This window comes from Onychostoma macrolepis, chromosome 07 (genome assembly GCF_012432095.1).
Source record: "Onychostoma macrolepis isolate SWU-2019 chromosome 07, ASM1243209v1, whole genome shotgun sequence".
NCBI lineage: Eukaryota > Metazoa > Chordata > Actinopteri > Cypriniformes > Cyprinidae > Onychostoma > Onychostoma macrolepis.
Window position 1 is genome coordinate 29,918,991 of NC_081161.1, and position 14,244 is coordinate 29,933,234.

General features: G+C 39.0%; 2 protein-coding genes across 3 annotated transcripts in view; both read right to left on the minus strand.

Annotated features, from left to right (window-relative positions):
• mybpc3 (myosin binding protein C3) overlaps positions 1-14,244 on the minus strand; it is a 33,982-nt gene that overhangs the window by 2,476 nt on the left and 17,262 nt on the right. For both annotated transcript variants that reach the window (XM_058780919.1, XM_058780918.1), the window contains 11 exons: positions 12,996-13,155; positions 12,559-12,663; positions 12,058-12,246; positions 9,455-9,589; positions 5,267-5,434; positions 4,804-4,892; positions 4,059-4,254; positions 3,711-3,850; positions 1,728-1,887; positions 1,410-1,546; positions 141-327 (listed from right to left, as the gene is read on the minus strand). In XM_058780919.1, the coding sequence (XP_058636902.1) occupies positions 141-327; positions 1,410-1,546; positions 1,728-1,887; positions 3,711-3,850; positions 4,059-4,254; positions 4,804-4,892; positions 5,267-5,434; positions 9,455-9,589; positions 12,058-12,246; positions 12,559-12,663; positions 12,996-13,155 (1,666 nt within the window). The remainder of the gene's footprint in view (positions 1-140; positions 328-1,409; positions 1,547-1,727; positions 1,888-3,710; positions 3,851-4,058; positions 4,255-4,803; positions 4,893-5,266; positions 5,435-9,454; positions 9,590-12,057; positions 12,247-12,558; positions 12,664-12,995; positions 13,156-14,244) is intronic.
• LOC131543528 (fibrous sheath CABYR-binding protein-like) lies at positions 9,596-12,043 on the minus strand. Its single transcript, XM_058780917.1, has one exon. It carries the CDS (start codon positions 11,402-11,404, stop codon positions 11,033-11,035), a length of 372 nt encoding a protein of 123 aa, XP_058636900.1. The 5' UTR covers positions 11,405-12,043; the 3' UTR covers positions 9,596-11,032.

Sequence of the window (14,244 nt, forward strand, 5' to 3'; positions counted from 1 at the left end):
TACATACAAACATCTCACGCTGACTACAGACTTTTGAACAGAAATGTAATTAATAGACAAATCAAATTGTGTCTTTAGCATACGGTATATAACAATGAATTTTATCATCAACTGCTCTTGAGTTAGAGGCATGTACTTACGACGAACTTCCAGTTTGCACTCTACTATGTCTTCTCCGCTGTCGTTGATTGCCTTACACATGTACACTCCTCCATCAAATGGACACGGCTTACGGATCTCCAGAGTCAGCACACCCTGATTGCTGAACATACGGTACTTGGCCTCGTTTGTAATGTCCATCTTGTTTTTGTACCATGTGATTTTAGGCTGCACAAAACATTGAGATGGATTTAGAAATAAATAGTCTTGACAATTTTCTTACATAAACATTTATATGATAGATACTATATTTTTTCCCCCTCAGAGCCTGTTAATATCTGGGTTAAGATACTAGCTTGTAATATTAAGCCATTAAATATTTCATGAACAGGGTGATATGATTTTTTTTTTGTAATATGCACAAAAAAATGCTCAAAAATAGACTAATCTGGACTCTTAAAAGTGCCAGCTGGTTGGACCTTTTCTGTTTCAGCAAGACAATATCCCTATGAACAAAGTGAGACCTTTGGGATGAATTGTAATGCTGACTGTGAAGCAGACCGCATCAGTGACCTCGCTGATATTCTTGTGTCTGAATGAGACCAAAAGCCTACAGTTACAATCCTCAGCATAGTGGAAAGTATGGAAGCTTACTTAAAGGGATAGTTGACCCAAAAATGAGAATTGTCTTTAATTACTCACCCTCATGTCGTTCCAAACCCGTAAGACCTTCGTTCATCTTCAGAACACAAATTAAGATATATTTATGAAATCCATGAGCTTTCTGACCCTTCATAGACAGCAATGTAACTGACACATTCAAGGTCAAGAAAGGTAGTAAGGGCATCATTACATGTGACATCAGTGGTTCAACCTTATTTAGCTACGAGAATGCTTTTTGTGTGCAAAAAACAAAAGTGTTCTGTGTTTCGTAGCTTCATAAAATTACGGATGAACCACTGATGTCACATGGACTATTTTAATGATGCCCTTACTACGTTTCTGGGCCCTGAACATGGTAGTTCCATTGCTTTCTATGGAGGGTCAGAATGCTCTCGGATTCCATCAAAAATATCTTAATTTGTGTTTGTGTCTTATGGGTGTGGAACAACATGAGGGTATCTTACGGGTTTGGAACAACATTTTTATTAAACTATCCCTTTAATTGTGATCTTTTTTTATCTTGCAATTTAGACTTTTATTCTCTAGAATTGCTGAACAAGCATAAATGACAAATGGTTTGGTGTTTCATATATTTGGACCTTCAATATAATGTATGATCTTTGATAATTGAGGTCACATGTGCTTACCTTAGGGATGCCTCTTACAGAGCAGCTGAGTGTAGCACTGTATCCAGCAATAACTGAGCGACTCACAAGAGGATGTGTGAACTTGGGGGCCTCAGAGAAATCATGCTCTTTGTAGGAAGGAGGCTTGTAATCAATGCCTATAAAGAAAACCAAAACATACAGTATATATATCAGGAGATCTGGGGAGCCACATGGAAATTAGAAAGACTTTAAATACTGACGGTCTAACCACTTAATACTTACAGAAGTGTTCTTGCTATCTACACTGCATACCAGTGAGCAGGCATGAAAATCTAGTATCTGGACACAAACAGTCACCTGTTTTCTGGATGTAGGCGCTGTCTTTGGAGAGGCAAGGCTCTGGACTCAGACCCACCATATTCATGGCATACACACGAAACACGTACTCATTCCCCATGATCAGGTCTGAGACCACACAGTTAGTGCGCCGATACTGCTCGTACACGGTGTACCATTCCTGCAAAGAAGAGAAAAAAATACACAAACCTAGTCATATATTGTGTACCACACTTTACTCTGATTAAAAGTCATATCTGTTCTCCTCTGAAACCGACAAAACCATATCTGTTATATGAAAAATATTAAATTATCCATAAAATAATACATTTCATTTATACATATTACCATTCAAATATTTTGGCTCGGTAATCTTTTTTAGAAAGACATTATTATTTTCGTTCAGCATGATGCATTAAATTGATCAATATTTAAAGAATAAACATTTAACATGAAATTAAATGAAGGATCACGTGACTCTGAAAACTGGAGCAATGGCTGCTGAAAATTCATTGTTGCCATCACAGAAATAAATGACATTTTAATATATATTAAAATAGTAAAGATTTTTTTTTTTTTTAATGTAATAATGTTTTTTTTTTATTATTAAATAACTGCAGTTTTGGTAAGCATAAGTGACTAAAATTAAAAAAAAAAAAAAAAAAATATATATATATATATATCTTACCAATCTCAAACACTGCATGGTAGTGTATTTAAAAAAGTATGATTTTGTGGATTTTTTTTAAGTCACACTCATTTATTTTATTTATTGTGGGGTGGGGACTGCATTGGACAAGCTTCATGTTTCTTTGCGCTGGTTGTAAATATAATATATCCCATGTGTTAGTTAATTTAGAAATATATAGGCATGAAAAATGTCTGAACATGAAGAACAATAAATTTACTTGAAAGGCAAAATTGCATAGGCATAAACCTGCCTCACTAAATTCGTTATAATATTTCTTTCTTTCTTTCCTTAGTTTTTTCAGTGTAACTATAAAAATGGGTATAAAACACTCCAGGTTCATTGTGAACCACTTTGTCATGTGGTCACCAGCAAACATATGTGGGAACCATGTCACTACTTATCCATGCTAATCTAAAACATTGTAGTGTGGTTCTCAGATTTCTGTCTGTACCACTGTAAAATCATTGCCCATTATTACAGACAATGTGGAAAACGCTGCAGGATTGCTTAGCGCGTGTATTAAGCCAAAGTGTCATTACTACAGTATGTTCAAGGGAGCAGTAGATGTTGAAGCAGGTAAATGGCCTGCTCATGAATGTGCCCCGAAGCCTGCAGCCTAAAGTGCTTTTATATTTAGCAGCAGAGCATCTCCGATTTCTGATTGAGATTGTCCTGTGAAACCTGATAATCCAGTGTCTTCCTGCCTGCTGCTCTGGACACAGGGAGAGGAATAGACTAGCTCTAGTAACAATGCGAGGTGAAACCCAAACCGGGTGCTTTTTATTTAGACGCTAACCTTAGTGGCTCAAGAGTACAAAGGGGTAAAGAGAGCACTATAATGACAGCACTTAAATCAGGGCAAGGCCGTGGGCTAATATTACAGCATGCTTGCACCGAAGGGGGCACAGGTGCTCTAGTTTGGTGTGCAGCAAGGCTCATTTTGGAGCTTTGGGTACTGGATGTTCTGGATGGTGTTCCCCTGGCCCACAATTCAGTGCCACTGGCCAACTGTATGTCACAAGAGAGGCTATAAACTCATAGTCTCCCTGCACTGCTGTGCCATCGATGAATAGTGTACATACATTACTCAATTACAGTGATCACAAGCTTAGCTGCTTTAGATAGACAATGGCAGGCACGGGGAGACTTACGAACCCACTAACTCTTTCTCTTTCTCTAAAATTTGAGTTTACTAACAGTCCTTGACTTATGTACTCTGTACAGTATGATTCTATTAAAGAGACAGGAAATTAATCAAATCAAATCAAATTCTCCATTTTAGCAAAAACACAAATTTGTAAGTTTTGGTTTACCATGGTTTTCTTATCTGCCTTCTGGATGGTGTAGCCTGTGATGTCGCAGTTGCCATTATCCTTGGGTGGTTTCCACTCCAGGGCAACGTTGAAGCCCCAAACATCTACCACCTTTAAATTTTGGGGTGGGCCTGGCAGGTCTGACAGTAGAAAAAACAAAATGTGTTTTGATTTTTACTGATACAATCATACAGACTTGTACTGTAAATAAGAGAACATATTCTGTTACTCTGAACTGTGAATATTGAGTGCAATTTCTAGATTTTATTCTTGCGCAGTTGTGTCAAATCTAGTCGATAATACAGGTTAAACTGAGTGTATGCTGTCAAACTGGTCCTAGTAACTCACCAACAATCTGTATATTCACACTGGCCCTGTCCTCCACATTCTCAATTTGCACTTGAACTTCATACTTCCCAGAATCCTTTCTCTCAGATCTCCTGATGAAGAGGATGGTATCAGTGTCGCTGTTTCGTATGCTAATCTGCTTAGGGTCCAGAGGCTCGTCGTTCTTTATCCAGGTCACTTGAGGTCGTGGTTTACCCTTAAAAGTTAGGTGGGTGAAGAATGAGTCAAGACATCTCATTGTTCACTTACTATATTACTAACAAAAAACAAAGAAAAAGTACTTTTATGAGAAGATAGATAGATAGATAGAGATATTTGGGCACTATAGTTCTCTACAGGAGTGTTACAGATGCCATGCAGACTTGTGTCATTGACTACCATCTGTATGCAGCCTCTCTCATTGAATTTCAGCCATAGAGCTCAGAGTATTTATAGAGTGAGAGGATGAAGATCTATGTTTCACAAACTGGGTTCTGTAAACAAACAAGTGGAGAAGTTACAGTCTAGCCAAACACTGAAGCTCTAGCTGATGGAAACTGTTGGAGGTCAAAGTCTGCATCAAAGGAGGACAGCCAATGGTTTCATATTGCGACAAATAATACTGCTGGACACAGCAATACAGAACTTTGCTGGATCTTTTCATGCAAATCTAAATTGTTTGAATGGATTAGTCACATGTTCCGCAGCATAATTTTGTTAGGGATGTGCACATTTCAAACCCAATCTTAAGGATGACTTTTCTCACCTGGAAGGGGACTACCAGGTTAATCGTTTCTCCTACTTTCTTGATGAGTGTCTGGCGGAGGTTACGGGGTAGCCAGATTTTGGGTCGCTCTGCAATAACAGATTGCAAGTGATTCACATGGTGGCCCTGTATCTTATAATATAATAGCCTGTCGTACCCCATCTCATTTCCTATCTCATTTCCTTCCCAACAGTGAACTGTAATGCAATTCAATAGATGGATCTTCACTTAAAAATAAAGCTCATTTGCCTGAACATTAGCATTTATAAGCTTAATTTCATTCTATTATCAGGTAAATTCATCAGTAGCAAGAAGCATTAACATATGGTGTCTCTAAACACAATCTAGAACACAAAAAATTTGAACCTCTAGCAGTCCACATTGTGCAAAACCTCATCACTCTAAAGTATTGACCTTAAATGGGCTAGCATAACATTTTAAGATCATTCTCTGTGTAACTCACGCATGATTTCACGGATGGTGACTGCTTGTTGCAATGTGGCAGGAAGGCTTGGGCCTGCCATGTTATACGCCCTCACGCGGAACTGCATCTTCTCTCCAGTTGGCAGGTCACGGATGATCACTGAGGTCCTTTCTGTGAGACCCGAAAATGCAGGAATCCATTCATCCGCTACAGAGATGAAATAAAGGTTTCAAAAACAGAGCAGTGAGAATTTATTCTTAACAGTACTCTGATGCAGTTAAAAAAAAATTATGTTTTACACCTGAATTTCTGAAGCTATACTATTGCTCAAAAAGGTTGGGGTCAAAGCAACTTTTTTTTAAGGAAACGTATACCTTTATTCAACAAGGATGCTTTAAATTGATCAAAAAAATTACATTGTTAATAAAATTTCAATTTTAAATAAAAACTTTATTTTCATCAAAGAATTATGAAAAAATTAAGAAATGTTTCTTGAGCACCAAATCAGCATACAGAATGATTTCTGAAGGATCATGTGACACTGAAGACTGGATATACTGTGTGTGTATATATACAGGTGCTGGTCATATAATTAGAATATCATCAAAAAGTTGATTTATTTCACTAATTCCATTCAAAAAGTGAAACTTGTATATTATTTTCATTCATTACACACAGACTGATATATTTCAAATGTTTATTTCTTTTAATTTTGATGATTAGAGCTTACAGCTCATGAAAGTCAAAAATCAGTATCTCAAAATATTAGAATATTTACATTTGAGTTTGAATAAATGACCATCCCTACAGTATAAATTCTGGGTATCTCTTGTTCTTTGAAACCACAATAATGGGGAAGACTGCTGACTTGGCAATGATCCAGAAGACGAACATTGACACCCTCCACAAAGGTGTGAAAAGTGTGGCTGTTTACAGAGTGCTGTATCAAAGCATATTAAATGCAAAGTTGACTGGAAGGAAGAATTTGGGTAGGAAAAGGTGCACAAGCAACAGGGATGACCGCAAGCTTGAGAATACAGTCAAGCAAAGCCGATTCAATCACTTGGGAGAGCTTCACAAGGAGAGAACTGAAGCTGGAGTCAGTGCATCAAGAGTCACCACGCTCAGACGTCTTCAGGAAAAGGGCTACCAAGCCACTTCTGAACCAAAGACAACGTCAGAAGCATCTTACCTGGGCTGTGGAGAAAAAGAACTGGACTGTTGCTCAGTGGTCCAAAGTCCTCTTTTCAGATGAAAGTAAATTTTATATTTCATTTGGAAATCAAGGTCCCAGAGTCTGAAGGAAGAGTGGAGAGGCACAGAATCCATGTTGCTTGAAGTCCAGTGTGAAGTTTCCACAGTCAGTGATGATTTGGGCTGCCATGTCATCTGCTGGTGTTGGTCCACTGTGTTTTCTGATGTCCACAGTCAACGCAGCCATCTACCAGGAAATTTTAGAGCACTTCATGCTTCCTTCTGTTGACAAGCTTTATGGAGATGCTGATTTCATTTTCCAGCAGGACTTGGCACCTGCCCACACTGCCAAAGGTACCAAAATCTGGTTCAATGACCATAGTGTTACTGTGCTTGATTGGGCAGCAAACTCGCCTGACCTGAACCCCATAGAGAATCTATGGGGTATTGTCAAGAGGAAGATGAGAGACACCAGACCCAACAACGCAGAAGAGCTGAAGGCCACTATCAGAGCAACCTGGGCTCTCATAACACCTGAGCAGTGCCACAGACTGATCGAATCCATGCCACGCCGCATTGCTGCAGTAATTCAGGCAAAAGGAGCCCCAACTAAATATTGAGTGCTGTACATGCTCATACTTTTCATTTTCATACTTTTCAGTTGGCCAAGATTTCTAAAAATCCTTTCTTTGTATTGGTCTTAAGTAATATTCTAATATTTTGAGATACTGATTTTTGACTTTCATGAGCTGTATGCTCTAATCATCAAAATTAAAAGAAATAAACATTTGAAATATATCAGTCTGTGTGTAATGAATGAATATAATATACAAGTTTCACTTTTTGAATGGAATTAGTGAAATAAATGAACTTTTTGATGATATTCTAATTATATGACCAGCACCTGTATATACACACACACACACACTGAACAAAATTATAAACACAACACTTTTTTTTTTGCCCCCATTTTACATGAGCTGACCTCAAAGATCTAAGACTTTTTCTATGTACACAAAAGGCCTATTTCTCTCAAATATTGTTCACAAATCTGTCTAAATCTGTGTTAGTGAGCACTTCTCCTTTGCCAAGATACTCCATCCACTTCACAGGTGTGGCATATCAAGATCCTGATTAGACAGCATGATTATTGCACAGGTGTGCCTTACTGTGCGTTCACACCAGACGAATAAATCGCGATATTCGCGCATAGTTGGACGCTTGAACATTTTAAGTTTACTCACTTCATTCGCGTGTGAAATTTGCTTCATTCACGCGTGAAATATACATGTCCGGTGAATATGCTGGCCATGCAAGAACTGGGATGTTTTCAGCTTCCAGGAATTGTGTACAGATTGCAACATGGCCGTGCATTATCATGCTGCAACATGAGGTGATGGTCATGGATGAATGGCACAACAATGGGCCTCAGGATCTCGTCACGGTATCTCTGTGCATTCAAAATGCCATCAATAAAATGCATCTGTGTTCGTTGTCCATAACACCTCCCCATACCATAACCCCACCGCCACCATGGGCCACTCGAACCACAACGTTGACATCAGCAAACCGCTCACCCACACGACGCCATACATGCTGTCTGCCATCTGCCCTGTACAGTGAAAACCGGGATTCCACCGTGAAGAGAACACCTCTCCAAAGTGCCAGACGCCATCGAACATTTGCCCACTCAAGTCGGTTACGACGACAAACTGCAGTCAGGTCGAGACCCTGATGAGGATGACGAGCATGCAGATGAGCTTCCCTGAGACGGTTTCTGACAGTTTATGCAGAAATTCTTTGGTTATGCAAACCAATTGTTGCAGCAGCTGTCCGGGTGGCTGGTCTCAGACGATCTTGGAGGTGAAGATGCTGGATGTGGAGGTCCTGGGCTGGTGTGGTTACACGTGGTCTGCGGTTGTGAGGCCAGTTGGATGTACTGCCAAATTCTCTGAAACGCCTTTGGAGATTGCTTATGGTAGAGAAATGCACATTTTAGAGAGGCCTTTTATTGTGGCCAGCCAAATGGTGCGTTCACACCAGACGCGAAAGAAGCGTTAAGCGCGAGTGATTTACATGTTAAGTCAATGCAAAGACGCGAATAGACAACCATGCTGCGTGATTCGCGCGAATGAGGCGGCACGAATTGAGCGTTTTGGGCGTTTGAGGCGTGATTCGCGTGAGTTGAAAAATCGGAACTTTGGCAAATATTCGCGCCGCGTTAACCAATCAGGAGCTTGCTCTAGTAGTGACGTGATTACGACGTAGCGTGCGGAGGCAGAAATCCGAAACAACTATGGAGGACAAAATCATCGTCGCTGTATGTGGATACCCGGAGCTGTACAATACATCTTCGTACTTTTACAGAAACAGGAATAAAAAGGATCTTGCTTGGAAGAAAGTGAGTGAGGAGGTCGGTTATAAAAACGCTCTTTACTCAATTTGAGCTATATAAATACATATTGAGTTGATGTGTTTATTCAACAAGACTGGAGCCGCCTGGCAGAAGCCCCTCCCTGACGCGAATTTGCATCTGTTGTGAAGTGAATTTCATGCGTGAATGAAGCAAGTAAACTCAAAATGTTCAAGCGTCCAACTACGCGCGATTGGTGTGAACGCACAGTATGGCACACCTGTGCAATAATCATGCTGTCTAATTAGCATCTTGATATGCCACACCTGTGAGGTGGATGGAGTATCTCGGCAAAGGAGAAGTGCTCACTAACACAGATTTAGACAGATTTGTGAACAATATTTGAGAGAAATAGGCCTTTTGTGTACATAGAAAAAGTCTTAGATCTTTGAGTTCAGCTCATGAAAAATGGGGGCAAAAACAAAAGTCTTGTGTTTAAAATTTTGTATATATATTTCACCATTTTTCTGTTTTACTGTATTTTTGATAAATGTAGCCTTGGTGAAAATAAGAGACAAAAAAGAGACACCAAACTTTTTTAAAACAAGTGTATTCTCATTATAAACACATTTAATGAAATTCCGTCACACATATAAATCTTTAAACCATCCCCTACTTACAGCCTTCCTTGCAGTACTCAACCCCATAGCCTTCAAGTTCAGCTGAGCCGATCCTCTCTGGAGCCCTCCATTTCAGAGAGATGGTGGTATCGCTGATGTCATCCACACACAGGCCAGTGGGCTCGCTGGTAGGAGCTGTGGACAGGAAGTTGATACAAATGAGTATGTGTTTCAGTCAAAAGAAACTATGCTCTTGTATAAAGGGTTGGCCAAGAACCATTTCCTTAGTACTTGCAGCTGGAGTAAATCAATCATGTACCATCTGACACTCTTATTTGTCTTTCCATTATCACTTTAGCCAACAAATTGGTTAGGATTTTTGCACCTAGCTCTGAAATGATGATGTACTAACTGTACATAAACTGACAGCAAGGAAAACCCTTGTGTGTATGATGTATTTTGAGTGCAACATTTGCTGTATTAGACTTCTATACTGTTACTAAGCCATTAAAGACAGATATAGTACTGGAGACTTTTAATACATAGCTGGATTAAGTAGGTCTTGTCACTGTGGTCTCCAGTAAAGTTCCACTAAACAATGTGAGAAGAGCATTGCGTTGTCATTAAACTAAGCAGCCATGGAAACTATGAAAGCAACCTCAATTGTGTGACATTCAACTCTACTTACCTTTGAGACTACCTTCACAGAAAGCCTTTCATTACTGATAAGAATAACCAATATTGCTTGAATGAGTCTGAGTTTGTCTTAGGGTAGTGGTGATAAGGGCCTCCTGAAGATAAACATGCTGTCTGCTGTGATTTGTAAGCAAGCTCAAGTCTAAAATGTTTGTGCCATATTTAAGCGTCAATGGCATGCTCAGGTCAAGCTGTGTATTTATGAAGACCATGAACTTGCAGCAAATCCAAGAACATCTATTCATATCTAGCCAAGAGTTATCTAGAGTGGAAAAATGATTTAATTACTTGACATGCAAACAACCACTCTAAATATGAGGCCAATAGAAATAAACAGAGTAAAATGATCAGGTTTTGCTTTGGTATGCTTATTCAGGCCTTAAGGTGCATTCACATTTACCATCCTTCTGCAAATTTTTCATGGTAAAATATAAGCCTAGTCATTTCAACAGGAATCTGCAATTGGCAATGAATGAGAGTGAAAGATTTGCCCGTGCAAATTTTGCATCGGGTTCGAGATGCAACTTTGGTCCAACCAGCAGAACACCACAAGTGACTTCTTTTTGAAATGTGCTTTATACGTCGCTACACTACTGACAATTAACATTTTTTGCCAGCAACATTTCACTAATGTAACCATATCTTCAGGTGTAACCATTCACACAATGACAGTTATATCCGCTTGTTATGTCATGACACAAGTAATACTGTTTCCGGGCACAAGCCTCTACTTGTTTCAATTGAGAATACTATCTCAACAGCATATCATTATACAAACTGAATACTGTAACAATACCCATATGGACAGGCATTATACAACTGGTTTAGGTTTTAATGCTACTCTATGCCATATTCTTGTAATAAGTTAGTGACAATGATGCATCAAGACAGCCGTAAAAAGATATATAAAGATGTCACGGAGAGTAGTATAATCCCTGGAGATTAATATTCTCCACAAAAGATAGTTAGAAATAGATGCCTACTGCCAACAGGTTTAGGCTCTGGTTCCGGCTCTGGTGGGGGGGCAGTTTCCTCTAGAGGTGCTTCTGCAGATGGTGCCCCTTCCTCTCCCGTTGGTGCTGCTTCTGCTGGAGAAGCTCCATCTTCAGGAGGAGCAGGAGTTGCCTCCTCAGTTGGAGGTGCAGCAGCTTCAGCACTGGCCTCTTGTGCAGGTTCTTGTGGAGGTGATGCTTCTGGCTCTGGCTCTTTGGTTTCTGCTGGGACATCGGGCATTGGCTCGGCCGGTGGTGCTTCAGCCGGCGGTGCCTCAGCTGGCTTCTTCTCAGCAGTCTTGGGGAGCATCGGTTTGGTCATTCTGTCTCTGGATCACCTCAGTCTGGTGTGTTTTACAAGTAGAGCCTCCTGAAAAGTGTCTGTCCGTCCTGTAACACCTGCTGTGGTCTTCTCTAGGCACAGTGACGGTGACAGGCAAGTAACAAAGGAAGTGCACTGTCCTGTCCCCTCCTCTCTTTTGTCAATGCAGTAGATACAGCTTTGCAAAGTGCTAACGTGCCATTATTTATAGAGAAGGATGCCATGGATAGTTTCCTAATCAGCTGTCTTGTAACAGACAACAGTCTACACAGATAGCAATGCTTTTAACGCAGCTCACTAGAAGATTATGTTAAAGATGAGCAAAAAATGAATGCATCATTAACATGTCATATTGTTGAAAAGGACCTTTTCATGCCACTTTAAAAGAACACAACCTGTTAATTGCACCAATTATATGCATGAAAAGATGTGGCTAAATAGCTCTATGTGTCTGGAGAGGAACAGCAGCCCTTGAGGGCTGATGAAGGCAGTGGATGGAATCCATAAAACTGGTATTCAGCATATGCTATCCTCCTGATTAGCCACAACATATTAAAATTAAATATCTGCAACAGAGGCTTAAAGAAAAGCAGGGGAAACAAACAAGTTCCTAATACGTAAGCAAAGTTATAAATCAAAGCAGTGGAACTCACCAACTGGCACAAATGGCTGGGAGGCAGCACTGGGGCGTGACATGCCGATGGCGTTTACTGCATAAACACGCATTTCGTAGGATACACCCTCAATCATTCTCTTGGCTTCATATGTGGTCTCTTTATAAGGATCAAAATTGAGTCTCATCCATCTATAGCTCTTTTTCTTCTTCCTTTCAAGAACGTAACCTGAAATACATTAAGAGCACATTGTTATCATCATGCATTTCCTCTATAGTGCACATTTAAAAGAGGATTTTCAGCTATATTATTAGGTTAACTTTCATTAGGTTGTTTTTTCATAATATGTGGCTCCTTATAATATAATATAGGCTCCTTCACTTAACTTCAATTTAGAAGAAGTTTGTGTTAAGTAAAATTCATTCATAGTTCTTTGGAACATGTGATGTCAACAAGATTTACTTCATAGACTATGAACTACTTATAGCAACACTATAGATAACTCTGTAGTAATACTATGTACTATTATCATTAAGTCACCTATGACTGGCTGGCCACCATCAAAGAGTGGGGGATCCCATTGGACAACACATGAATCTTCACCGACACTAAGGATTCTGGGAGCTTCAGGTGGGTCTGGCACATCTGTAAAACATCAAAAGCTCAGTCATGCCATTTCTTCTGTACAGCTAACATCAAAGGTATTTTGCTCTCAAATGGCAGCTCTCTTCTATACATTTGAATACTGCAAACTTTCTGAAGGCAATACACACAGAGTCATAATAGACAGAAAAAGATGTGGACAGTTTAGTTTGTGGCCTTTTGATGCATTATATTATATATAAGTGAAGTGTACAGTTCTGAAGTGTACAAAAGAGTGCTGCAACATAGCTCATAATGAAATTAGGGCCTAACTTCAGCCTCCCAGAGAACAGCTGTGAAATGTACCCATCGTAATGTGATTTAAAGAAGCTTACCAACAACTTTGACATTAATGTCAGCTGTATCCTCTCCAGCAGGATTGCGTACAATGACAGAGTACACGCCCTCATCCTGACGCTCCGCCCCCTCAATGGTAAAGATACAATGGCCTTTGGTACTCTCCACATGGACACGCCCATCTGAGGCCGTTAGCACCTGAACAACCAATCAAAACCACTTGTTAAAAATAAATCTGGATCAATCACAGACCAATCAAAGATTCAACTCTGAATTCAGGCAATCAGGAATAGATCACAGAGGAAAATCTAACATAAAACTTGCAAATACCAAAACACCCATAGATACCGCAAAAACTGAATTATCAGATAATATACGTTACCTGTTAAATACCACCCTAGTTCCTATGAATGGATGGTGCTTACCTTTTATTTTCAAACTTTATACTTTACGAACTTTAGATTATAAAAGATTCACTCACCTTGTATTCTACAGAGTTGTGTGTGGTGTGTGTGAAAAACTTGCTTCATAACTCTCAAGATCTCAAAAGTATGATGATTTGTGTGTCAAAGTGATGCTTGTGTTAATGTTATAGCAGCTTGTTTCCTTTTTACCCAGGAAAAGACAAACCACATTTAAAGTGAAGAAGAAAAGAAGGATGCTTTATCAAAATTTAACAATTTCAATCACTAAACTATATTTAAAAAGAAATATTTAAAGAATATATATATATATATATATATATGTGTGTGTGTGTGTGTGTGTATGTATATATATACACACTCTTCTATATATATATACACACTCTTTTATATATATATATATATATATATATATACACACATACACTATATATATATGAAATTAGTTCATTTGCAAAAACTGATAACTCCATTTTATTTAATTTTTAAGTTTTTTTATTGCGCATTCCAAGTAATATCAATCAAACTGCAGTTGGGTTGTTTTGATTAAGTAATAATAACTTAAACAAATACAGGTAATTTACAAAATTAAAGTTAATTTAATTTCATGTTTTAGAGTTAAAAAACAAAACAAAAAAACAACTCGTTTAATCTTTGTAATCTCCTCAGATGACAATGCAGATGCCTGACAAACGTTGTTGTGATCATAAACTGTATGAATGTAATTACACTCAATACACGGAGCTTTTCCTTCACCGTTGTAACGCGCTGCTTTTGCAAGGCTCCGTGAAAACGTTTCAGCTTTTATTTTCCTTTTTCGCCCTGAAGAAGATATCACAGGTTCATCAAGTTCGTCGAAATTATC

Coding starts and splice junctions, on each gene's coding strand:
- LOC131543528 (XM_058780917.1), bottom strand. CDS start 11,404: ATGACCAAACCGATGCTCCCCAAGACTGCTGAGAAGAAGCCAGCTGAG.